This window comes from Lithobates pipiens, unplaced genomic scaffold (assembly GCF_037356315.1).
Source record: "Lithobates pipiens isolate NorthernLeopardFrog02 unplaced genomic scaffold, aLitPip1_a1.2 Scaffold_3, whole genome shotgun sequence".
Lineage (NCBI taxonomy): Eukaryota > Metazoa > Chordata > Amphibia > Anura > Ranidae > Lithobates > Lithobates pipiens.
In genome coordinates this window covers 246,553,068-246,580,514 of record NW_027507790.1, presented here as the reverse complement: position 1 = coordinate 246,580,514, position 27,447 = coordinate 246,553,068, and the positions used below count along the sequence as shown (strand labels likewise).

The 27,447-nt window shown below is 42.6% G+C and overlaps 1 protein-coding gene across 1 annotated transcript in view; it reads left to right on the top strand.

Moving 5' to 3' along the window:
• Window positions 1-27,447, top strand: part of DCC (DCC netrin 1 receptor) — a 987,065-nt gene that overhangs the window by 332,859 nt on the left and 626,759 nt on the right. Inside the window, exon 2 of the mRNA XM_077462998.1 lies at window positions 23,683-24,003. Coding sequence (XP_077319124.1) covers window positions 23,683-24,003 — 321 coding nt within the window. The remainder of the gene's footprint in view (window positions 1-23,682; window positions 24,004-27,447) is intronic.

Sequence of the window (27,447 nt, the reverse complement as noted above, 5' to 3'; positions counted from 1 at the left end):
ATGCGTGGCATCCAGAAACGCCAGCCTGCGGCTTCCCTCAAACGCCTGCCTATCACAGGAGACGTTTTCAGAAACATGTCCGATATTCTGGCCACTGCACCTTTCGGACTCCACACTAGTACCATTATACAAGCAGCCATACACCTGGCCTTCTACGGCTTCTTGCGGCCAGGCGAGTTTACCTCCAGCAGCCCCTCAGCTCGCACGCTATGCAAGCACCACCTGGTCAGGCACGGAGACCATTTCATCCTACATATAGCAGTATCCAAGACGCAGCAGCTCGGCCCAGGGACGGACATACATTTTTATAAAACTAACAACCGCTGGTGCCCGGTCGCCATGCTCACCCGCTTGTTGACCCTTCTGGCCGATCAACCAGGAACTGGCCCGCTTCTGCCATTCCACGGTAAGCCACTGAACGCAGCCCAGTTCATGGAGCATGTCAGGATACTCCTGGGCATCCTTCACCTCAATCCGGCTCACTACTCCGGACATTCATTTCGGATCGGAGCGGCTTCAACTGCCTCCCGCCAAGGGGTCCCGGTCCACGTTATCAAAAAGTTGGGTAGGTGGAAGTCCACCTGTTTCGCCCGTTACATACCCAATCCGCAAGTAGAGATGGCCCAGGCCTTTGTCAAGCTCACCCAGTAACAAACTTGAATCAATAAAGGCATTTCCCTACCTGTGTGTTTTTGCCCCCTTATTTTGGTATACCCTACGTTAGGCCAGGGCACACTTTCAGGTCCGGTTCAAGTAAGCGAGTTTGTGTTAACCTTGTTTGTCATCCTTATCCGTATCGGTCAGAGGGCTCTGGGCCATAAATGGAAAGGCCAGTATGGTGGCCTGGAATTATGGGTGGAGCCCGGTGGTGTATATAACCAGCCCGTTCGCCTGGCTCCCTCGTCGGTTCCGGTGCGCGATACCCACCCACCCATCCCCTGTCAAGGGCATTTCTCAAGCATTTTACTCCTCGAGCGAGTACTCATTTCACTTCATTTCATTTTCATTTCATTTATTACTCATTTCTCTATCAAGGGTATGCCCCCTTATTTTGGTATACCCTACGTTAGGCCAGGGCACACTTTCAGGTCCGGTTCAAGTAAGCGAGTTTGTGTTAACCTTGTTTGTCATCCTTATCCGTATCGGTCAGAGGGCTCTGGGCCATAAATATATATATATATATACAACCTGCTACAGCAAAACTGACATTTAGAAAAAATTGTCATTAATAAGCAATACATGAAATCATGCGCAAAACCCCCATACATTCTTTATAACACAACTTGTTGAACTGTATTGACCGAACATCCACCCGCACTATCCACTATGTACACCTAGAAAATGAATGTTTTTCACTGCTTTACTCTATAATCATTATATTGGTGGCCAGTCATAGTGTCATCATAATTCGGTCAGTTGCCAAGATGCAATTTTCTATGCGTTATACGTCAATACCTGGTAATTACAGTTCATAAAGGAGTCATTATACCCATACTGTACTCCAAGTACTGTCTTATAATGGTGTTATTTTTTTTTTTTCTTTTTAAAGATTCTTTCTCATTAACTTGTCTCTAGGTAATTGTGCAATTAAGTGTAATCAGGGGCAGAAGAGAGTGTGAATCCTTTGTACAGTGAGTGATTGCAGTTCTTGACTTGAAGATCTGATTCCTGTTGTTTTGACAACAAGCGTGTTGGCAGATCTCGTCACTGTAAATTACAAGCGCTAGGAGTCATTTCGGAAAATTCGAACTATGGGGATGTTGGGTTGCCAAACCATCTTCTCCCTTCTTGCTCATCAAATTCAAGGCACAGACGGCAGGCTTTAGGTCATCTACGAAATAGAGGAGATGTTATCGGTGGACTTCCTAGCAAAATGAGATCAATGCTATCTTTCGAGGCAGAATATCAATAAAGCTTTTAAAGGTTGTTTTTTTTTTCTCTAACTTTCTTGTTACCAAGAAAATGTCGATTAATGTTTAAAGTGAACCTGTCACAAGGCTAGACAAGGCCGTCTGAGCTTATGATGGAAAAAATACAAGAGCAGAGGTTGTCTTCAGTGAAAAATGATTGAATGATCAGTAGACCACAGATACTGGCAGTTGAAATCTTAGGCTAATCTCAAAAATGACCATGCAAGTCAAGAATGGCCAAGTCTTCCCTAGTGGTCAGCGAGGGGGCAAGCTTGACTTTTTCAAATGTAGCCACCCTGCCTTACTCAGGAAAGATTCTTTGAAATTAGGATGCAATCAGCCAAAACTGGATTGACAGTTTTGTGTTCACTTGGTCTCCCAGGTGTGCTTCTGCCTGCTGCTGGGTTGTGTCCCTGGGAATAGTATTCAGTAAGGCTGGTTTATGAATATTTATGTCCCCCGTGATCAGGACTGCTGATAAGGGGGTAGCACTGACCCTCCTGTATAGGACTCTGGAGCTCATCAGTTCAACAGGGGAGCCCAGGCAGCTTTATGGTGCTGACAGTTTCCTCTCCCTGCAGCACAGCTGGCTTCTCTTTCTCTTCCTCTTGCCAACTTTAGGCTGCTGCAGGTGGAGCCACAGGGGAATCGGTTTCAAGGATTGCCCTCCTCAGCAGCTCCAATCACCCCCTCTCCTGTCTAGGATCTCCTTCACCTGCAGCTTCGATTCCCCTTTGCCGCTCGTTTACTATGCTTCAATTTGTGAATGAACAGGGAGCCTTTGTATAGATTGCATCCTGTTCATTCTGTAGAAGCTGAGGCAATGAACAGATTGGGAACTTGTGTCCTCAATCGCTTTCTCTGTCTGATTGGACACCTGATATTACACCAAGTGGCCTTGTGAAGCTTATTTCCTAGGGTTTGTCCTGGAGTCTGTTCCTCCTAGGCTTGAAATCTAGTAAGGCCACCCATGTGTTCATGAGACATGGCCTGAATCTGGCACCTGGGCTTAAACTTCCTTACTGGAGGATGGCTTTCTCAGTAGGAGTGGAGCCAATCCTGAAAGGGAGCACCAGGGAGGGAATTTGGCTGCAGGCGCCTTAAAAATTTGAAACTTGGCTTGAACTTCACATACTGCCTGGTGTCTCACCCACAGAGTCAGTGTTGCATCTGCCCTACAGTCAAGTTCTGGAAAATCCCAGGATTCTGGACTGGCTTAAAGATCCTTTACCTGTGAAGGCTGTGGGTATGAATTTCCTGGAGTCTGTCTTGTTCTGTGGGTGTCCTGGACTCTAACCCTGTTTCCCTCAATGATTCTAAAATAACTAGCATCCATCTGTTCAAAACCTTATTACAAGTCATGTTAGCCCATGAAAATATTGCGGTCCCCAACTGGTCTTAGAGGATGGAGGGTGCTACACAAAAGAATTAAAGTTTTGTAATTTCACCTGCCTGTTTTGTTCAACTTCTGACAAGCACTTTTCAGTGACCAGAACCTCTACTTCGCATTGGTCTTCTTGTATGGGTTTCCTCCATGTACTCCCGTTTCCCTTCCACACTCCAAAGACGTATTGGTAGGAGAACTGGCTCCTGTCTAAACCAACGACCCCCGGACTGCACCTTTAATTTTCATTACAAATGATTTTTGTAGTAAATTACTAATTATATGCCTACCCTTTAAACCAGGGTTTCTCAACCAGGGTTCCTCTACAGAGGTTGCTAGGGTTTCTTTGAGCAATGAAAAATTTCTGCCTCCCAGATAAGATCCCACTGACACCAATGATCTTTTTAGCGATCTGTAAGGGGGTAATTCTTCCCAGTGACCACAAGTGTAATGCCACGTACACACGACTGGACTTTTCGACGAACTTGGTCCGGCGGACTGGAATACGTCTGACAATTCGATCGTGTGTGGGCTCCAGCTGACTTTTTCTTCCCAAAAGTCCGGCGGACCTAGAAATAAAACTTGCCTCAAATCTTTCCAACGGACTCAAGTCCGGTCGAAAAATCTGTGTGCTAGTCCGACAGACTAAAACAGACGCTAGGGCAGCTATTGGCTACTGGCTATGAACTTCCTTATTCTATGTCATCACGTTCGAATCCGTATGACTTTTGGAGTGATCGTGTGTGGCCAAGTCTGTTAGTTTGAAAGTCCAGCGGACCTCAGCTGCAAAGTCTGTCGGATTGTCCGCCGGACCAAGTCCATCGAAAAGTCCAGTCGCGTGTACGCGACATTAGGAGCATTCTTCCCACTGGCCATCACACTAATGTATCATTTAGATATAGTCATGTTTAGCAGGGGTTCCCTGAGACTAGGAAGTTATTTCAAGTGTCCCTGAAAATGTTGGGAAAGGCTGCTATAAAAAAGTAGAGTATTCCTTTTCACTGCACAACTACATAATAGTAAAAAATAGTAGACTCTGCTCAAGGTCTTACAAAATCAGACATGTGGTTACATAACACAGACATCTGACATACAGCTTCCAGACATTGAATGTGTCTGCTATTGATAGACTTCATTTTTAATAGCAGTCACCCAGGCTATTTATAGAGCATTAATAGTGTCCTTTATCAGCTTCACTGAGTCAGCGGTGGATTCTATGATTAGCAGCAACCTCTGATAGAGCACTTCATAGCGCACACAACACAACAAACTGAATCTGCTTTGTCCAGAGATTTCTGATGCTTGTATTACATTACTGTTTATGTTTAAAACATTTAAAGCAATATACAACCCAAAAGCAAAGATTTATTATATTGCACCATCTAATGACTCGTAAGCTGCAAAGTAATAATTTTACTTTGGTTTTGGGCTTATTATCGCTTTAAGTAACTCAACTGCTAAGTTAGGACTTGGTGGTTTCTTTGGCCATTGTGCTTACTGAAACCCTCTTTGGCCATTGTGCTTACTATTCCCTATCGCAGTGGTCATCAACTCCTGTCCTCAGGGCCCACTAACAGGCCAGGTTTGCAAGATAACTGAAACACATCACCGGTGATATTTGTTGCTCGGTGATTGCAGTATTCTAGTCTGCATCTCCCCAAGGTAATACATAAAACCTGGCCTGTTAGTGGGCCCTGAGGACAGGGTTGATGACCCTATCGTGTTTGGTGGGAAGTACCACAGCCAAATTTCACCCACTAAAATGAATAGGGGCCCCAAACGCCAAGCAGCTGCGTGTAATGCACATGGTTGTGGCAAGGTGGTGTGGCATTAAGTGGGTTAAAACAGCGAAAAGCTTTTTAAAAGGATGGCAAAGTCTGATGCAAACCTAAACTTAGCCTTAAACCTAGAACACACGGGCCAAAGGCCAGGCGAGACATTGGCCGGTTCCATGAAAACCGGACGACATTCAGCCCATGGGTATGGCAGCCCAACAAAAAAACAAAAACTAATAAGCCTCGTACACATGATCAGATTGTTGGCCAACAAATCCGTGGAATTTTGTCTGAAGGGCATTGGCCCAAACTTGTCTTGCATTGCAAGGAATTGTTGGCCAACAATTACGAACATAGTGACGTGCTACGTGTTTTTTCAGCTCTTTAGCACCACCCTTTGGGCTCCTTATGCTAATTTTGTTTTAGTAGAAGTTTGATGAGTGTTGAGTCGCGCTTTTCATTTCGCGCTTTTCATTTGGCACTTTTCCTTTCGTGCTTTTCATTTCACGCTTTCAGTTCATTTCTGAATGGCCATTTGTCAACCAGACATTTTGCGGAATCGGAGGAGAAAACGTGTTATTTATTATTGGCCTTGGAGTTATTGCTTTGACATTATTTTTTTGGTTGAATAATGATTTGATTTGGTATATTTTCTATATTTTTGGATGCATAGAATGCACTTTTTGGTTAAAGTGATGTTGCCACCAAAAAATGAAAAGCTGCCTAAAATTCATAAAAAAAATAAAAATAAAATAATTGGCAAAAAAAAAAAAATTTACTCCCCTCTAAATACCGGTTGCTAGGGGGTCCCTTGTAGTCTGCCTTCTTCATTGCCCGGGCTGGTGACATCACTTCCCCTTGCGCCGCACATTCACCTGGGACCTGTCACGTGTCCCAGGTGACTGTACGGCGTATCACGGCGCCCTGCGCCGCTCGCGCATGCGCAGTGGGTGCCCGGCTGTGAAGCCACAGCCGGGTGCCCACAGTATGCATGACGGCACCGCGAGCAGAGCGGGGAACGAGGGGGGGGGGCTTCGTTCCCCCGCATCGCTGGACCCTGGGGCAGGTAAGTGTCCGATTATTAAAAGCCAGCAGCTGCAGTATTTGTAGCTGCTGACTTTAATTTTTTTTTTTTTTAAGGGGTACCCCACTTTAAGTTCTGTTGGCAGATAACATGCCTAATTTTATGTTTTCTTTTTTAATGCACAATAATAAAATTGTGAAGAATAATACTTGGTTATGTGTTTTACTTCAAATGACAGTTTGGGAGTAGGCAGTTACATTTTAAAAAATACAATGTAAAATTAACAAGGGACACCAACATAGTTGTATCTTTGATCTTAAAAACTACAGGATAATGGGTACACACGCTCGGAAAATCCGACAACAGAAATTTGTCCACGGAAAATTTGAAAACCTGCTATCCAACATTTGTCCGCGGAAAATCCAACAACAATTGTTCGATGGAATGTACAAATGGTCGGATTTACCGCCTACAGCCTGTCATCAAACATTTCCTGTTGGAAAGTCTGATTGTGTGTACGCGGCTATAGTGTGTGTACTAGATTTCAAAGTGTATGTCAAGCCAAAAATGTTTGTATTAGAGTAGGGAAGGATTTGAACCCCTGTCTGCTATCCAAAGCTCCAACCACAAACCTCCACAACCACCATTTTTTTTTCTAAACGCCTATACAGGGATTTGCATGTAAACCACAGACTGGGCTTACAGTAACAGACAGAATGACAATGTCCTCCTGCCTAAAGAGGACTACCGGCATTAGACTGGAGATGAAGTCGGAGACAGCATTGGAACATATACATTTTTTAAATTTAAACAGAAGTAAGGAAGGACTTAAAACATTAAAATAACAAGCTAGAGTTCTACTATAAGCAGATTGCACTGAACTTGGTTTTCTAAAGGCTTAAAAAAGGTTTGTTCTCCCTTGTTTTGCTTCTTTTTTTTTTTTGCTCCTGCCAAACATTTTTCTACTTTAATACTTATATATTTATTGTTGAGGAACAAACTCCAATTTTCTGCCCTTCCCCGAACAAAGCGCAGAATACAATTATACTTTTACTGCTTCTGTTTGCCTGAAATTCTTTGTGTTCTGAAGCTGATTGTCCTTATGAATAGTCCTTAAGCTGTCACTTGACTTCGTAGCTGCTGTCTACTTTGTTCCGTAGCATATGTAATTTTTTTTTGCCCAGTGGAAAGCATTCAAAAACAGAATGCCCGAGATATTTTCATTTCGCGATTTATCAGTGCGGCAGTTGGCCTTGCTCCATTGCTGTTGTATGTTGTATTCAATGTTACTATACGAGGTATTTTCATGCTTCAGCATCTAGCTGGCTTAAAGTAAGCATGTGACAACGTTATCCATTGAATAATGTATTATGGTTTCAATGGTGGAGCACAGAATACCATGCATGAAAATGACAACAATTCAACGTTGTTTATTGAGTCCATGGCTCTCTGGATTCATAAGCAAATCTCGACTTCTTTACAAAGTCAACACCTTCCGCTCCTCCCCTCTCCTAGTGATATTGGAGACCCCACTAGTGACTTGGAGCCACAGAAAGCTTGCGCTGTCCTGCATAAAAGAACAGGAGCTTGCATCATTAGTCTGTTAACAGAAGCGTGTTTGAGCTGCCACTGGGTTGCAAGCTTCTGCAAATACTGAGAAATTGTCATCCCAACTACACAAGTGCAGGATTTCTGATTCTTAAAGCTGAACTCCAGCCTTTACATTGGTCTTGCACAATTGCACAGCACTTCTCCTGTGCTGAAATAGCTTACTCTGATTTCACTGCATACTTGTAATCTTCTCACAGTGTTCATTAGAAGCTGCACCAAGTCAGGCAGAGACCACCTCATTTCCTGGCTGGAGGTCATTCAACATCCTCCAGCCATTTCCTCTCTAGTGTTTCTGCCATTTATAAATTGCATTCATTCATTTGTGTTCTTTAAACCATGGAGGCTTAGCATCACATGTGTGAGAACTAGAGCCATCTTGCATGCAAATGCCTAGAGATGCGTATGCTTCCTGACTGACATCCACCCTTCAAGAACTTTTGATATTTGCAAAAATCCTCCCAGGTGCCAGGCTGCTGCTTGCATCATGGCGGAGAGCACTTGAGAGAAGTACTGAGGCAGGGTGCTATGATGTTTTCAGACAGCTATGTGCAGTGCCCTGCCAGGCCTTCTCACCCGGCATTACCTGCATCATCTTTAGAAGAGGCTTCCTTCGGGGACGACAGCCATGCAGACCATTTTGATGCAGTGTGCGGCGTATGGTCTGAGCACTGGCAGGCTGACCCCTCCACCCCTTCAACCTCTGCAGCAATGTTGGCAGCACTCATACGTCTATTTCCCAAAGACAACCTAGTCTGGATATGATGCTGAGCATGTACACTTCTTTGGTCGACCATGGCAAGGCCTTTTCTGAGTGGAACCTGTCCTGTTAAACCACTGTATGGTCTTGGCCACCATGCTGCAGCTCAGTTTCAGGGTCTGGGCAATCTTCTTATAGCCCAGGCCATCTTTATGTAGAGCAACAATACTTTTTTCAGATACTCAGAGAGTTTTTTTGCCATGAGGTGCAATCTTGAACTCCCAGTAACAAGTATGAGAGAGTTAGCCCTTGTACATACGGTCAGAGATTCCGACAACCAAATCCGTCGGAGTAATTCCGACGGATTAATTCTGGAAGAGGTCCGGAAGTGATGTTGCATACACACGGTCGGAAAATCCGATTGTACATAACGTGATGACGTTATTTCGTTACGACGGGACTACGTTCAGGCTAGTAGCCAATAGCTTTGGTCTAGGAATTTGATCTGAGCATGCGTGGCACTTTGTCCATCGGAGTAGGCAACACATGATCGGAGTATGTCCTATCGGAGCATTTTGTCAGAAAATTTTACCGGCAAGTTGGAAAAGTTGGTCCGTCGGATATTCCGACAGAAACAGTCCGATGGAGACCACACACAGTCGGAATATCCGACAAAATGGTCCGATAGGATAGGATAGGACACATTCCGTTGGAATCTCCGACCGTGTGTACAAGGGCTAAGAGCGATAACACCAAATTTAACACACCTGCTCCCCAAAGTGTAATTTCTTCAGTGTTGTCACATGAAAAGGTATAATAAAATATTTACAAAAATGTGAGTGGTGTACTCACTTTTGTGAGATACTGTGTAAATATATATATACACACACACATCCATCCAATTCCATCTCCACTTAATTGCTGTCCATTAAGGGGACATCAGGTATAGAACTAATGAATATATATGTAATATGCACCACAATCTAGGTAAATATCCCTGATGAGCTTCCCTGCTGGGGACGAATCATATATGGCTTTATGTAAGTGGTGCCATTAAGTGAATGTCTGTTCAGTACTCCAGCACAATGCTCTCATGTCTAATTGGCTTTCAATTTCCTCCCTGTTTTCTGCCTCTGAAAACTGAGGGTGTGCCTCTCACCCCCTTTTTTCCTAATTAAGTCACATAATTGGTGAGAATGAGCCATTTGGGAGCTAATGTTTCTTCGGCAGTTAACAGCAAAGTGACTAAATGCTGTTGACGCTAGAAAAAAAAAAAAAACGCTGGTAATTTCATAAAAAAAGACTGATGGGTCACCTTTGCCCCACTGGAGGTGGATGTTCCATAATCAGAGCATTTTGAAAAGATGATGTTTAGTGCATTCTAATTAATGTAGAAATATGTTCTTTAAATAAAAGCCTAACGCAATTAAGAGGAATGATAATAAGAAAACAAGACACTGAAGTGTTTATCACAGATGTTTTTTTATTTTATCAATGTATATAGCACAAATATATTCAGAAGCGCTTTGCAAGGAAAACTAAGCATGCGCCACTCCCGGAGTTCTGCACATTCCGTAGGGTCGGTGTGTTGGGCTACCCATGGCTATAGCCTTAAAGCAGACCTTCACCCCTTTTTGAACTTTCTCTAATCTACTTCCTCCCCACTCATGTCTACAACATTTAGGACAAGTAAATACCTTTTTTTCTATAGTGGTATGGCCTGCCATTTCCATATTCCTTGCCTAGACAAGGATGATCTAGGGATTGGCTACCTGCTGCCTCTTTGAATTTTCACATCACACATACCAATAGACAGTGTTCCAGGGAATGAAGTATAGGGCAATGTTGATAATGTCAGAGACCTGCGGTATGTTTGCACATGCGAGGGGTCAAAAAAGCTCCTTCTTTTATCAAAGCAGTCCTTGAGCACCTGTCAAGTGTCTTTGCCTAGGCTGAGATGATACCATCAGTCTGCTGCAGGCAGGAAGAAGCATTTGCTCAGTTTTCACCTCCTTACCCTCCTCATCAGTGAACATGTTGAAGCACTGGACCATTGTAGCAAGTCACCACCTGGAAATCTGGGTGTAAGGAGGGTTGTGAATGGCCATGTAAGGGTTCCAAGAGCACAAGTCCCTGCCCCACTTCTTCTCCTGCCAGAAGAACAACCCACATGCTTGAGGTTTTAACCCTCTGCCGTCTTGTGGCTATCTCCTTGTCAGAGGCCTTATCATGACATTCCCGGCCATTGACCTTTATATCCCAAGGAAGGAATGTCCACACAAAGGATTAGGTTAGGATTGCTGCACTTTACTGATGTTACTTTAAGATGGCAGTACAGTGAAATCACATAGACATACTATCTGGGGTCATTTGACAGCATTTTGTCAAAAACATATAGTGGATGAACTGCAGCTGTCCCTCCAGGGGGACAGCCTCACTCCAAGGAACACTTGGCCTGGCCTAAAAGACTTTTGCAACCCACCCTAGCTTCCTCCACCATAAGAGCCAGAATGTCTACAGCCAGCTCTTCTGGGTGAGGGCAACCTCTGATGGCAAAAAATATAGCTGATGCTAGGTCAGTTTTATGAAAGGGAACTCACAGGCATGCTGGGACCCCTCAATGTTTTTTTTTAGCTCAATTTTAAAGCATTTGGTAATTTAGTATACAATATAACTTGAAATAAATTCAAGTCTCGTTCATAACCTCCTATTATGTTCACTAAATAACAAATCTATAAAATGCACCCAGCTCCCAGCATCGCATCCGCCTGTAGATTGCATGGCGCAGTGTCATTTTTCTATATTTCAGCTATCAAACGTGATTAAACTTGTCCACGCTGTGTCCTCTGAGACGTTAATGTGGCATATGATGTCAATCAGTATTTAATCATTAAAGATGAACTCGGTAGAGTCGCCTATTTTGAACAGACTTTAGAAGACACGCCGTTATTGATCCCATATGCTTTCCCTGAGCCTCGGTTTTGCAGAAGATATTAAGGGACATCTCCAGCAGAAAAAATAAATATCTCTTTTTCAACCACTGTCTGCTCACAATACATTTTCTTTTCTGTGCAGCCAGTCAATATTCCATCTGAAATAAAATGTTGTTAGGAGGTGCCGAACTTAATCTGAGCTTTATAAAATCCACAGGGTTTATATATGGGCTGTGGACTCACTTCATGCAATGTCGTGCTGCTATATCCCTTTGATCTTTTATTACAGTGGTTATTAACCATCGGGCTATGAACCACTGCTGGGCCGCAGCCTTCCTTCTCCCAGGGCTCCGGCTGGCTGTAGATCCCTTAACCTCCCACAGTGCCTCCCAGCTCTCATAGTCCCCTTCAACCTCCCATAGTGGTCCACAATGCGAGAAACCTTAGCCTCCCACAGTGCCCCCCAGGCTGCTGCAGAGTATCCAGCCCACCATAGTGGTCCAAAGTGCCCCAAGGCCCCCTGAGAACTCTCAGCCCCCACAGAGCCCCCCAGCCTGCTGCAGAGTATGCAACTTTCCATAGTGCCCTCCAACCACCCATAGTGGCCCACAGTGCCCCCAGGCCTCTGAGAGACCTCAGCCGCCCACAGTGTCTCCCACAGTGCCCCCCCAGGCTGCTGCAGAGCATCCAATCTTCCATAGTCCTCCCCAACCTTCCATAGCGGCCCACAGTGCCCCTAGGCTACCTGAGAAGCCTCAGCCTCACAGTTCCCCCGAACCTGCTGCAGAGCATCCAATCTTCCATAGTACCCCCCAAATTCCCATATTGGCCCATTTGGCCCCAAAGTCCCCTGAGAGCCCGCGGCCTCCCACAGTGATGCTGCAGAGCATCATGCCTTCCACGGTGCTCCCCAACCTCCCACAGTGGCCCGCAGTGCCCCCCAGAACCCCTGAGAGACCTCAGCCTTCAACAGTTCCTCCCACAGTGCCACCCCAGACAGCTGCAAAGGATATGACTTTCCATAGTGCCCCCCAACCTCCCATAATGGCCCACAGTGGCCCCAGAATCCCTGAGAAAACTTAGCCTTCAACAGTTCTTACCACAGTGCCCCCCAGCCTGCTGCAAAGCATCCAGCTGGGGGACATAGTGACCCCCAGTGTCCTAAGGTTCCCTGAGTGCTCTCAACCTCCCACAGTCTCTTCAAACCTGACAGTGTGACCCCAGCTTGCTGCAGAGCCTCCAGCCTTCCACAGTGTTCCCCAACCTCCAACAGTGTCCCCCCACAGTGCCCCTACTCCACAACCTTCACCCCCTTACAGAGCCCCATCTAGAGCTTTCCATTATTTTAATACATGTTTTGCATTACCATACATTTTTGGATGAGCATACTATGTCTATTTCTTACTTGTGGAGCATGGAAGGTTTTGAAAGACTTTACTGGGCCCTGGTCTGGAGCAGAAGGAGCAGCGCAAGAGTCTCCTCCATAATTCTTAAAGGGTCTGTCCACCCAAAAGCTCTTCCTGTTATAAATCTTGAATATGTTCATACCCACCTGGGAGTTCGGGTGCTCTCAATCACATTTGTGTGTGCCAGCTTCTCCTGTTACATTCTCCATATTATAACAGAAAAGAAAAAAATCCACCAAGCATGGTGTAGCTCCTTATAATGGGCACAGCAGGTGTGCAGAGCAGATAACTTATCTCAGAGCGCTAACCAATAGAGTCATCAAGAAATATAAGAAATTGTCATCTTCCACCAAACATTGAAATATCAGGGAAAATATATTATGTTCACTATAAGAACAGAATGTTAAAAATAGTTGTATTTGGCATAAAGTGATGTTAAGTGGAGTGATAATAGCCAGAGCAGACCAGACAGCTGCAATGGGGCCTGGGGAAACAGAGAGCCCCATTAGGGAATCATCACAGATAGGGGGGCCACCCCATCAAAGTTTTGCTATGGGGCCCATAATAAATATTTACACCATAGCTGATTTTTTTTCATGCTAAGACTGGCACATTGGTGTGGCCGTGATCACATGCTCCAGCATCATTAAAGGCTTCCATACATAACCCAGCAAGCAACAGTTTGCATTGGAATCCTTGGAATTTTATAAGTCTCAGATTAAAGCAGAGCTACTGTAGGTATTGTTTTTTTTTTACCTTTCTTTAGCGTTAAAGTGTGTCCTCTATGCTTTTTTCACATGTTATACATGCTACAGCATTAATGTAGTGATTTAAAAGCCCAATAAAACACCATCTAGTGGCCAAACGTGATATATTTCTCTTTAAATCAATGAAAAACATTGGATAAAACCTAATAATATATATTTTTGGGTTTGTTTTGTTCCATGCGCACAAAATGCACTTTCACTAAATGAATTGCAATGCATTTTTTTTATTTTATTTATAAATACACCCCCTTGTAATAAGTAGACCTTGTCTTTTTAGTACAAGGACTGCTTTAAAGAGCTGTATAAACTTTTACAAACATTTGCAATACTTTTCCTGACATGAAATATGCCCAGAATAAATATACTTTGTTTTCAAGAAAAAATTGATATAATAAACTCATACTTGGAATGCATTCTTCTCTAACTAATCCCTGTTTGAACAGATACTGAAATTATTTACACTTTATCATGGTTTTTCCCGAGCAGACGCATGATTTATTTATTTTGTTGTTGTGCTGTTTATTACATCGCATTGCTGGATTTTGATACATGGTCTCATTTGTTTTTGCGCTTTCAGACTTATGTTTGTATCAAATATATCTACAATTTTTCTGCCGCCGAGTTCCAAAATGCAATGTATGGCTGAGTACTGGATTCGTTATGAAATGCTGTTTATTTTGAGTAATAATGTTTGCTGTTGGAGGCTGTTAAATTTAAAACAGCAATCTTAACAGAAAGCTGTGCTATGAGATGTGTTATCTCATTAAATACACTTTAAAGAATCAAGCATGCGGCAGGTAATGTCAACTGGTAGTGTTAGTACCATTCAGGAAGCATTGTGCAACTGTGATAAAGTCAGGAAGTTCACTTATTTCATGCAGTCTGATTTACTGGCTTCTCATGGGACTTCTGGATGGGACTGCAGCCTCTTGCCGCTCTGCAGCTGATCTTAGGCTGGCTTCACAGTTATGTGTTGAGGTAATGAGCATAGACAGAGGAAAATAAAGAAAGAGAGGCTAGTCATACATGCATGGATTTCTTTCCTTCGGCTTCAGGCCATGGGCTGAACAAGATAAATTTAAAAGATTCCTCCATCCATGCTAAACAAATTTCCACTGATGACTATAGCATTGTGATAGCCGAGACCTGTGACTACCAGAATACCCGAGCAGTGACTGCATTTTATTAGATGCAGCCATTGGTTGTTCTAGAATTGTCTACCCAGCTCCTTCGGCAAAAGTCAATTGAAAAAAAATAAATAACTAAGGTGGTTCCAACAGTAGAACTTATGGCTCCAATTTCAGCTGATTCATCAAGAATTTGAAAAAGTGAAATGTGTATAGCAACCTTTAGAGCAAGGGAGAACATTTGAGGAAAATGGAAAAAAAAAGAATTAGGATAGAACAGAATGAAATAAAGATAGAAAGAAAGAAAAAGGGAAGAAGCAAGGGCAGGGAGAGAAAAGAGAAGAGAGAAGGACGATATAAGGGCAAGGAGAGATAGGGGGAAAAAAGGAAAGGAAAGGAGAGGAAAGGGAGGAAGGAAAGGAAGATGGGAGGAAAGAAAGGAATGGAAGGGAGGAAGGGAAGGGATGGAAGAAGGGAGAAAAGGAAAAAAGGAGAAGGGAAGTGAGAAGAATTGAGGAAAGAAAGAAGGGGAAGGAAATGGAGAAGAATTGAGGAAAGGAAGTAAGGGGAAGAAAAGGAAGAAGGGAGAAAAGGAAAAATAATTGAGGAAAGGAAGGAAGGGGAAGGAAAGGAATAAGGAAGAAAGGGAAGGAAGGGGAAGGAAAGGAAGAAGAATTGAGGAAATGAATGAAGGGGAATGAAAGGAACAATAATTTAGGAAGGGAAAAATGGAGGAAAGGAAGGCGAAGGAAGGTAGGAAGGTAAAATGTAAAGGAAGAAATGAGGAAAGAAAGAGGAGGAAAGGAAGAAGGGGGAAGGAAGAAGGGATGAAAGGAAGAAGGGAGAAGGAAGAAGGGAGGAAAGAAAGAAGGGAGGAAAGAAAGAAGGGGGAAGGAAGAAAGGGGAAGGAAAGGAAGAAGGGAAGGAAGATAGGAGGATAAAGGGGGGATAGGAAGGAATGGGAAGGAAGAGAGAGAGAGACTGGAGCTGTCTTCTCTCCTTTCTCCAAGCTCACTGAAGACAGCTCCAGTAAGAAAGATAGGAAGGAAGGGTAAGTCAGAAGGATAGATTGGGATAATGACAAGAGGGGATAAATTGTCAGAAACCACAAAATCAGGCCGAGACAGAAGTACCATTAAATCACATTTATTTAATAATTAAAAGTAAAAAGAACAAAGGTAGTCAAAATATAGCCAAAGTTCAGTAACTGGAATGGATAGTCAGTGAAGCCAGAAGTCAGGGATCAACGTAGCTGAACAGCAAGCAGGATCTGGAGCCCGAAGGGATGTCAGCAAACCAAGTCTTGAACAGGATCGCAGGAGATAGTTTCTGTGATGTTGACCAAGGCGAAGGCAGAGAGCCTCTGGACTGGATGGCTTAAGTAGGCAGGACTGACGAGCAGGATATCATCAACAGCTGAGCAACTGTGGAGAGATAGGAGCTGGCAATTAGCCAACAGCTGAGCGGTCAGCTCCGAGAAGGAAAGGCTGAGCTCAGCCCTGATATAAATAAGATAGAAAGAAAGAAAGAAAGAGAGAGAGAGAGGGTGTACTGAGGGGTGCGAAATGGCATTTTGAAAGAAAGGATATGGGTGCCAGAAGACATGGGGTGGAGAAACAGAATCAGAGAGAGAAAGAAACTGAATTGAGACAAAGAGGTAAACAGAAGGAGAGAGAAGTAGTGGAAACGAGAAAGAGATGGGGAGGGGTGGGGAGAGATTAGAGTAGGTGAGTGGGGAAAAGAGCGAGTGAGAGGGTGGATTAATGATACTTTGGGGGAGATTTACTAAAACTGGTGCAGCTGTGCACAGTAACTAATCAGCTTCTAAATTCAGCTTGTTGAGTTAAGCTTTGACAATAAAACCTGGAAGCTGATTGGTTACCATGCACAGCTGCACCAGATTCTGTGAACACCAGTTTTAGTAAATCTCCCCCACTGCATATTTTAAATACATATGATTATTTTATCTTTTTTCCCCCTTGTCTTTTTCATCTTATTCTCAGTAAATTTACACAGCTACTAACTTTGAGAATTTTAAACATTATTTTTTTCCTCCCATAGTCCAGGCCTTCTTGTTGGGAGAATTTACCGTTTATATAAACATAAATAAAATGTTAATAAGGCGCAGATCTAGTGTGGTAACCGGCTGCTAATCTTTCCTCTTTGTTATGCCTCGGAGGACATATATAACGGCTACAGCCGGCTGCCGACAACAAGTCTTCTCTCCTTTTTCCGAGTTTGCTGAGATATATTATGAAGACAGCTCCAGCCATTACATTGCTTGCAGAAATGATCGTTTGGCCGAAAAGTGGCCACATATTAAAATACTGTGGGGCCAGCAGTTTTTATGTGATGCATCGCTTATTAAATCACAGGCAAGTTCGTTACTTGTTATTTCCCAACACTGAAATTTATGGTCAAGTTGTGATTCAGTTTTATGCTCGCTTTTCAATAAATGATTGCAGCCTGGGAAGCTGGACCCTTCAATAATGCATGACCCGTAGTTATGCGAAAGGCTTGCTAATATAATTGGTACTTGTTTAGCTGTATTTCACTTGTTTGGGTTGTCAGATTTTTGACACCTTCACAAAAAACCCAGTAGACTTAATATTGCAGAGAGGTTACCATAGCAGTTCTAGGAAGTTAGGTAAGTAGAGTTGAGTGGGTCAGACACAGCTGTTAAGTGGTTGGCTGGAGGGATGATGGAGTTCTTAAGTTTGTCAATGGTTTGGGTAAGTCAGAATAGTCTAATGCCGCATACACACGATCTGAATTTTGGTCAGAAAAAGCTCCGACGGAATTTTCTACGGGATTTCGCTCAAGCACGGTCACACCAGATTCCGACCATCAAGAACGCGGTGACGTACAACACGTACAATGGGACTAGAAAAAGGAAGTTCAATTCCCAGTAGCCAATAGCTTCCAATAGCTTCCATCTTGTAGTTGAATCTGAGCATGCATGAGTTTTGGTGCATCGGAATTTCCGTCTGAAAAATTGAGAACGTGCTCTCAAATTTTTGCTAGCGGGAATTCGACCAGCTAAATTCTAATGGAGCATACACACAGTCGCATTTTCCAAAGAAAATCTCTCATCTGTCTTTTGCTGGCCGAAATTTCGATCATGTGTATGTGGCATAAGGTGTATTTTAGTGTTGGGTTTGCTGTACAATTAGAGTCCATGCACACTAGGCTTAAAAAACACTGCTTCTAAAGGAATTTTGTGTTTTGCCTGTAGAAGCAGCTCAATGTTATCTTATGTGTCCATGCACATTAGGACGTTTAGAGGCATATCTTAAGCTCAGCATTTAGAGAGAGGAAAAAACCCTTCTGGTTTATGCTTTTGAGAGGAGTTTTCTATTAGAAAAAGCACTCCTAAACGTGTGTACAGAAATGCTCTGTACGAGTATTTTTTTCTGCCATAGTGAACTGGAGTTTTTTTTAGCTAAGTGTGCATGGACTCTAAATCTTAAATGACCAATAAACCTAAAACAAAACTGGTGTAAAACAAAGGTTCAAATCCATTCAAAATTTGTTTTTCTTCTTGCATAAATCAGAGAAAGGATTAGAACCCTTGTCAGGATCTTATTGCCTCTTTCCTTGGACAATCAACATCCCCTTTAGCCCATTGTATTGTGATTGGATTAAAGTGTACGTATAGCAAAAAATTAATTAAAAAATGGGCCTTTGAAAGAGTGGCAAAGATTTAAAACCACATCTATCATTTTTTGTTGTATCCCATAGGGAAAACTTCCTGTTTTAGTAAATTCTCCACTTAGACAGCTGTCAACAGATCTGGTGTTGCCATTGGTGGTCTTGGTGGCAATGGCCCGCAAGACAAAAAGAGCGAGTGAATCTACCACCTAATGAGAACACTGACAGCACTAAAAACGTGTGTGGATAGATGGCACTGTATACCCTCAAATGATGCTTATTATCACCTTATAAAGGTAGAAGTTGGTTGGATATATGGTGTCTGGACATTAGGTTGGAGGCTTCTGCATACCATAGGGTTTTGTTGGACAACTTGGGTTGTGAATGAATGAAGTGAAATTGAAATTGAAGCACCACAACTTCATATGTAAGTTCGGATATACAGTAGGTTTATTCAAAAAGTAAAATCAGATGGAGACGGTGCACATGTCCAAAGTGTTTTGAGTGTCAGGTTTTGTTCCTTCATTGGGGCTTAAAATATGGGAATTGATGTATATGGACTTGGTAGCCAAAAGCTTTTGACTGGTGTACTTAAAAAGGTACATGCTAGAAATCAACTTGCATTAGCAGAAACACTTTGACGAGTGAGTGTTGCGACCTAAAACACAATGAGGTTGATTTACTAAAAGCGGATAGTGCATAGAAACCAATCAGCTTCTATTTTATTTGTCAAAGCTTCATTGAACAAGCTGAAGTTAGAAGCTGATTGGCTACCATGCACAGCTGCACCAGATCTTGCACTCCCCACCTAGTAAATCAACCCCAATGTGTACAGTCTTCACCTGATTTTACTTTTGATGATATCTGTATGTGAACCCTTAATAGCACAGAGTGGTGCTTCAATACTAAATTCACTTTAGCAATAAAAACTTACCAGGGGCTCTAACCCTTTCCTATTCTATCCACATCTGAAAAAAGGGACTATATGTACATGGGGGAATAATGCTGTTACTCATTAGAACTAAAGAAGCTATTCGGATGAGTTGAAGGTGACTACCACTACTATCTGTCCAGCTCAGAAGACACTCTATACCATCTCTGTGAAGTAGTTCTCCTTTCTCCCCTCACATAGGCTTCATTTATATTGTGAACACTCAACAAGTGATAAAACATATGGCAATAGAGAGACAGCAGGATTACCCCCGTATGCCAATGATTGAGATAATGATAGTTCTGTTAATTAACCTTGTAATTGTTACACGTACAGTAGATTAAGCTCTTCACAATCACCGTGACAGGGTGACTAATTTCTCTTTCAGCACGGAAGAGGTTAAACCTTCATGGAGTACCCTTTTTAAAGGACCTATATAACATTGCAATGCTTTACCGTAATAATAAAGGCTTACGGATGTCCTATTTCCATGTGTAGGCATCTGAAGGGGGGTTTCTACAGCCCCCCCCCCCCCTTTTTAACCATGTTTGCAATTAATGTGATCTTCCATCAATGTAGTTATTTAATTTAAAAACTACCTCTGTTCGTAGCTATTCGTGACTTTTCAAGTTCAACTGGTGCTTTAGCTCTATGCGGCAGGGGTCCAGTGGACATATTGTATTAGGAACGCCCACACTCAACCTCCCTACTCTGCACATGCCATCTTCCTGGCCTGCAGTGTATTAGACCAATGTTTTCCAAAATATGGCCAGTGGGCCAGACCTGGCCATTTGCATGCCTATATCTGGCCCTTAAGGCACCATTCCTTCTACAAACACCAATAATAGGGCTATTCCTTCCCTGAATATCCACAATAAAGCACAATTTCTCCTGCTGATACCAACAACGATGCACTATTCCTCCCGTAAATACCAATGAGGAGGCATTGTTTACTTCCACTGATGCCAGGGAGGTTTCCAATCGCACTGGCCACAGCCTGGCCCCCCTAAAGCCTGGAGTACAGTTAACTGGACCCCTGTATTAGACTAATCATTATGAGCATATTTGTGTGTATAGGCATAACCCAAATGTCCCCCTAAACCTCCCTTCCCCCTCTAGCTCATGTCTCATATTTTATTTTACCTTATTCCTGTAGTGTGAAACATTTTTTTAGTACTTGCTGTAATATTTTTATCTTTGGCTTAAAACATCTAAGGCAGCCATTCTCAACCAGCAATCCATAGAAACATAGGGTTCCCCCAGAGCAGCCTTTCTCAACCTTTTCAACACAGAGGAATCCTTGAAATAACTTTCCAATCTCGGGGAACGCCTGCTAAAAATCACTATATCTACAACTTGCGATACATTAGTGTGATGGTCAGTGGGAAGAATGCTGCTTATTGTCATTAAGAAGAATTTCCCCCTTACAGGTAGCTAAAAGAATCAATGGTGTCAGTGGGAACCTATCTGAGAGGCAGTAATTTCTCATTGCTCAAGAAATCCTTAGCAATCTGTGGATGAATCCTAGGGTTTTACGGAACCTTGGGGTCACTGAGGTTTCCTAGAAGCGATGGCTGATTGACCGTCCACTTGATGGTTTCTGCTTAGCTCCAGGCCAATGCCACTTGGCAGAACCAATGGAAGAGGGCCATTCACCCCATTAACCAAAAATGTAAGTAGCATTTTTCTCAGTGACCCCCTGATGGATTGGTTCTTTTAGAGTACTCTGAGACCTGAAAATTATTTCAAGAGTTTCTCCAGGGTAGAAAGTCTGGTCTAAGGGAACCAGCGGTACTTTAGAAACCTGGGACCAAACAGTGTATCTAGTAGTAGGTGGTCACATTCAACTGGACTTGTTCTGTAATATTGAAGACATTGTGTAGCTTGTCCAGGTCACTTAAAGTTTTAAATAGTATTGGGAAAATACCCCCTTCTCAGAACTGAAGAAATGGCTTGGACAAGCTCTAGACTCAACATTACAGAACAAGTGCAGTTGATTGAATGTGACTAACTACCACTGTATATACCATGACCTGGATAAATTAGAACCTTCACATACATACGGACCAAATGGCATTTTAGAGTCTATGAATGCAGTCAACTGGAGGTCTTAGCCAGCTTAGCCAATGAAACAAGTGATTTTTTTTCTAGTTTTGAAGAGTCCTGAGGGTTTAGAACCAATGTCAAGTTGTTATTGCTGTCTTTGTCCATGCTTGGTAGTTCCACCCTCACCATTTGTCCTGGTGACCATTACCACAGTTGTTATTGCTGTCTTTGTCCACGCTTGGTAGTTCCATCCTCACCATTTGTCCTGGTGACCATTATCACATTTGTTATAGCTGTCTTAATCCCCATACACACTATCAGATTTTCTGATGATTTTTGTCTTCAGATGTACCAAAACCATGTAGTGCAAAGGCCTGCTTGATTGGATACAAATTGAAACTCCTAAGGTTTGACCTCATATTATATGGTTTTGGTAAATCTGAAGGAAAAAAATCTGCAGAAAATCTGAAAGTGTGTATGGGGCTTTAGTCCATGCTGGGTAGTTCCACCTTACCATTTGTACTGGGGACCATTACCACAGTTTTTATTGCTTTGTCCATGCTTGGTAGTTCCAACTTCACCATTTGTCCTGGTGACCATTACCACAGTTGTTATAGTTGTCTTAGTCCATACTGGGTAGTTCCACCCTCAACTATTATTACAGTTGTTATTGCTGTTTTTGTCCATGCTTGGTAGTTTTACCATCACCATTTGTCCTGGTGAATATTACCACAGTTGTTATGGCTGTCTTCGTCCATGCTTGATAGTTTCACCCCAACCATTTGTCCTGGTGATCATTATCACAGAGACAGAAAGTGATGGGATTTAAAAAATGTTACAGTTGAGATAATGGAATCCTTCCAGTGGGGACACCTGTGCCATTACGAACTAACCGGGGAAGTTCGTACTTCCTACAGTCTGTACAGATTTCCTCCTACTTCCTATTGTATCTTCCCCAACAAGATACTGATACCAACAAATCAACAACAACAAAAAAAAACTTTGGTTTTACATACACTTTAGCACCACTGCCAACAATATTTGTTCTCTTCCTGCCATTGAGGCTGCATTGTGGAAGAATCTCTGGGAGATAATTGGTATTTATTTATTTGTCTTTTTGTAATTTGAGGCTTTCAGCTTCCTGATGATGGGTATAAATCACACATGTACACACAGCGCGGACATGTTTATATCTATTAAGAGTCCCTAATAAGAAAAGGCGTTGTTTTTCTATTTTTTTTTACTTTAACACCCCACTGTGCAAGATTAAGATTGATTGAAGTGCTTTTTTTGTCCCTTGCAAAGCGCTCTTTAATTATTGTGCCATTATGCTAATGCATGCAAATGCTAAAAAGTGTTCCCTCGGTTGGGAGTGCAGGGAGCACACAAAAAAAAAGATTAAAGTGTTAGTCTAAAGTACAAATTAGTTTATTACATTACTAAACAGTCTTGTAGGATGCAGGTGTCCTGCGTCGAAAATAAACAGCACTGTTGTAAGGGATGAAACGCATTAGAATAATGTTTTGTTGTGACGCGCGGTGTACTTAAAGGTGTTCGGAAAAGCAATTACGCATGTTTATGTGGTTGTTATGGCGGCTGTATGTTAAAATTAAGCGGCGATCTTGTGTATAAAAACACAGGTTTTGGTGGGCTTTTCAGTAAGCTTGTTAATTACGTTCTTGGTTTACACATTTGTAAATGTATATAGTAAAGCCTTTCCTTAAACTGGAACGGGAGACATTATTTTCTAAACTGAAGTCATTAAAGCTTAACTCCAGGCAAATAGCCAAATAAACAGGTGCCATACATATATGTGAGCTGTTTTATCTGCCAAAGTATTTGTATCCCTGTCCATCCAGTTGTGAGATTTGCACAGCTCTGCCACATACCACGTTCCTGTCTGACCTGATTTTTCTCTGCTGCTGGTGGGCTGTAAACCTTTAAAATTAAAAATGAACAAAGAAAATCTTTCTATAGTGTGTACTTGTCTCTATCCACAGCATCTATTGTGAGTCATTTCTAATACCACACAATCCTGGGAGACTGCCTTGCCTGCCCCCTCAGGCACACAGAAGGTGATTGACCGCCTCAGCTCTGAATGTTTCACTGTGAAACTGTGTAGAAGGGGGTGTGTACATTCACCCCACTCAGGTCTCAGTTTACACTCAGTTCTCTCCTCTATGCAGTACAGTGTGTGACATCAGGAGATGATGATTTTTCTACTAGGGCAAAAATTTGTGGCCTATAACGATGCAGACATAAGCTGCACCTTTATCTCTGTTGGCTGTAGACACATGTTTACTGGCCTAATGACTAATTCAACCCTGAAAACATATATACTGCAGGAATCACTGCATTCTGCAAGCCATCATAAAGGGGACCCAGTAATGCTGAATAATCATCTACTCTTTCTGTTTCAGGTTCCCAGGTTAAAAGCTTCACTTCATTATGGTTCACCACTGAGCCGTTAGATGTGGTTACCATGCGGGGGAGTTATGTGGTGTTAAACTGCTCAGCGGCCTCGGATCGAGGGTCTCCGACCATCAAGTGGAAAAAGGATGGCGTTTACCTGAACCTTGCCATTGATGACCGACGGCAACAGCTGCCCAATGGCTCTCTTATAATACAGACTGTGGTACATTCCAGACATCACCGGCCGGATGAAGGTTCCTACCAGTGCGAGGCATCTTTGGATGGTATTGGCGCAATTATTAGTCGGACGTCTAAAGTATTGGTTGCTGGTAAGTTTATTTCAAAAGCAATTCGTTTATGTGAAATCAAGTGTTGACGACCATGTTCATTGGGAGGATTATACCTTCGGGATTTGACCTGGTCACTCATCATCCACTTGAGAATCAGGAACATACCATTAGGAGGAGATCTAAACTTGGGTAACCTTGTCCTTTAGACAAGACAATTGTAAAGGATATAGCACAGGCAATTTGTAATTTCTCTTCTCAGTGCTTGGCAGAAACTACATATGAACTTGGATGAGCAGAGTTGAGCATCCCTGGATGTGAGACCAGTTTTGACAAAACACGAGGTTAGGAGTACATTTTTGTGGTCAAATAAAATACCTCTGCAAATGGATCCCCCCCCCCCCCTGTGTTTTTCTAAATCAGTGGTCTCCAAGCTACAGCCAGATATGGCCCTTTGTTTGCTTTTATCTGGCCCTTGGGGAACTTTCATCCACCAATGCCAACAATGGGCCATAATCCCCCTCCCCCACTGACACCAATGAAGGGGCAGAATTCCTTCCAATTAGACCAACGATGGGGCACAAATACTTCCAATGACACCAAAGATGGGGCACAATTCCTCCCAATTATGCCAACAATGGGGCCCAGTGACACAAATCGTGGGGCATAATTCCTCCCAATTACACCAACGATGGGGCACAATTCCATCACTGACACCAACCATGGGCACTATTCCTCCCACTGACACTAAAGATGGGGCATTGTTTATTCCTACTGATGTCGGGACCTTTTCAATTCCCAGTGGACACAGTCCAACCCCACCTTAAGTCTGAAGGACAGTAAACTGGCCTGTTGCTTAGAAAGTTTGGAGAAGCCGGCTCTAAATAATTAAAGCAGATATAAAACTAATCACTAAAATCTCATATAAGCCTTAACAATTTAATGTAAGCGCAAAAGTAAATGTAAATCATTTTAAATTTTCAGCTTTTATTAAAATAATACATTGGTAATCCTGCCATTAAGGTAATTTCTTAAGCACTTTCCTTTATAGAGATAACACTCTCTTCCCATTTCCTAGTGTTGCTCCTATGTTGTCACACAGACTTCCAATAAGGGCCACAAGGGGCAGTGCCGATGTGCACTGTGTAGGCATGGGATCTGTTGTGAGCATCGGGAAACGCACTTTGAGAAATGCCATGTGGATGCACAAGATTGTCAGCACTGCAATGCAAAAGAGGATGAAGAAAGTTAGTGTTCAGCTCTAATTTAAGTTTGACTCTACCCTTTGTAAAATAAATAAAATATCAAGTTCTTTACAATTTAACAAAGTTATGTCACCTATTCCACCACCTGTAACTGGAATATTTGCTCTCTTAAACAACTATCGCCACCTCAATTATCTGCACATCTGACACTTCCAGATGTGTAGGATGCCTGGTGTGAAGGGCCCCTACTGCATGCAGTGGTTCCATCCACCGACCCTTATATCACTAAAAGGTTCCACGCACTCCATACAGCTATAGGCCAGTGCTATGGTAAAATGGTGCTGTCAAACAAGTAGTCTAAAGAATAAGAAATTACCAGTAGAAGATTAAGGACAGGACATTTATTGATTACCAGCAACATTCCCTGTCCTGAGGTTACTGTGCCAGATGAAGGGGTCCTCAATGGCCCATAAACATTGCTGTTTGTTTGTGACCAATAAATGGCCTGTTCTTAACTTTTAGCCCCCGTACACATGGTCGGACATTTCGACCAAATCCGTCAGATTTTGTCCGACGGATCTTGTCCGAAACTGTTGCATACACACGGTCGGACAAAGCTGACGAAAAATCCGATCTTTCAGAACGTGATGACATAATTTCATTACGATGGGACTACGTTCAGGCTAGTAGCCAATAGCTTTGATGTAGGAATTTGATCTGAGCATGTGTGGCACTTTGTCCGATCGGAATTCTCTACACATGATCGGAGTATGTCCTATCGGACCAGTTTGTCGGAAAATATTTCCAGCAAGTTTGAAAATTTGGTCCGACGGATATTCCGACGGAAACATGCATACCACACACAGTCGGTTTATCCGACAACACGGTCCTATAGGACACATTCCGACGGATTCTCCGACCCTGTGTACGGGGGCTTACTGTGGTGGGATGGTGGTATCCTATTTTGACGATGTCACTATAGGACACAATAGTGATGAAGGGCCCAGTGGATAGAACCATAGCATACTGTGGAGGGGACGTAGGCATCCTGGAACCATCAGATAAAAGTGGCCATAGGTCTTGAACATGGCAAGGATTTAATTAATGGGCAGTGGGACAGGTGTGTTTAAATAATCTTTTATTGCAAATGTGCTTTAAGGAATCACCCCTAGTGAGGCCTGTAATTAACTGTAATTTTTTTTACCTATATGTTAACAGCTACTGAAACCAAATACATGTAACAAAAGTAACCATTTCTAAACTACAGCTTCCTGATTTAGCTCCGTTTATAATTGAATCTGACGTTATTACAGTGTAGAACCACCAAAACATTTAATTCCTGCAAATTCTCCATAATAAAAAGCGCCTGGAATATAAAGTGATTTAAATTCTTAATTACCCTGATGTACAACAATGTCAGTTAATGTCTCTGTATAGATCTGCCGGGACTGACACGAGCACAGCTGTGTTTCTGTAATTTCATCCAAAGATCTGTTCAGTAAGTAACTCACAATCTCCTGTGAATTCTTCTCGCAGTGCAGCTCGTAGGAATACTTCCGCCTTGATACTGAATAAAGCCGTATAGTGGAATAGCATGAAAATGCAATGGGCTTCCTTCAAAGGTCAAGTTAAGCTGAAATATTAATTGTGTGTGTTGCAGATTAATAAACATGAAATTATTCATTATTTACCTAAATCAACATGACCCTTCTCAGCAGTTTGCTTTGCAGTTGGCAGTTGTTTCTCCAGCAGGCAGATTGACAGCTTGAAAGATCTTCCCTTCGGAATTCTGCTATGCTGCAGTGTTGGTTCTAAGTCAAGGATGTTTAGGCATCTTAAAGTATATCTAAAGCCCAAACCTTCTTGTTGGCTGGTGGAGTTTTAGCCTTTACGTGAGAATGAATGTGGTGTTTACAATGGAACTAGGTAGTGGATTCTTGGGAGTACCCAATATGATGCTGGTAGTAGAACTAGTGGATGGAACTATCATATCGTAGTGCTACAACCCAGCTGGACCACATACAGTCATACTGAGACCTTCTCATCACATGTGACCAGTGTAGATACTGTATATATACTGTGGCCAGTAAAATCACACTCTTCTGGATTTTTTATTTTATTTTATGGAGAATGTAAAAGGAGGAGTTGAAACGCACAGAGGTGGAAGGGAGCATAAACTTCCACGTGGATAGGAACAAAGATGAAAATAAGGGTAACTCACTGTTTGACTATTCAAGACACATAGGAAGCATTAGCTGCTCAACCCACTGAGCTTCACTAT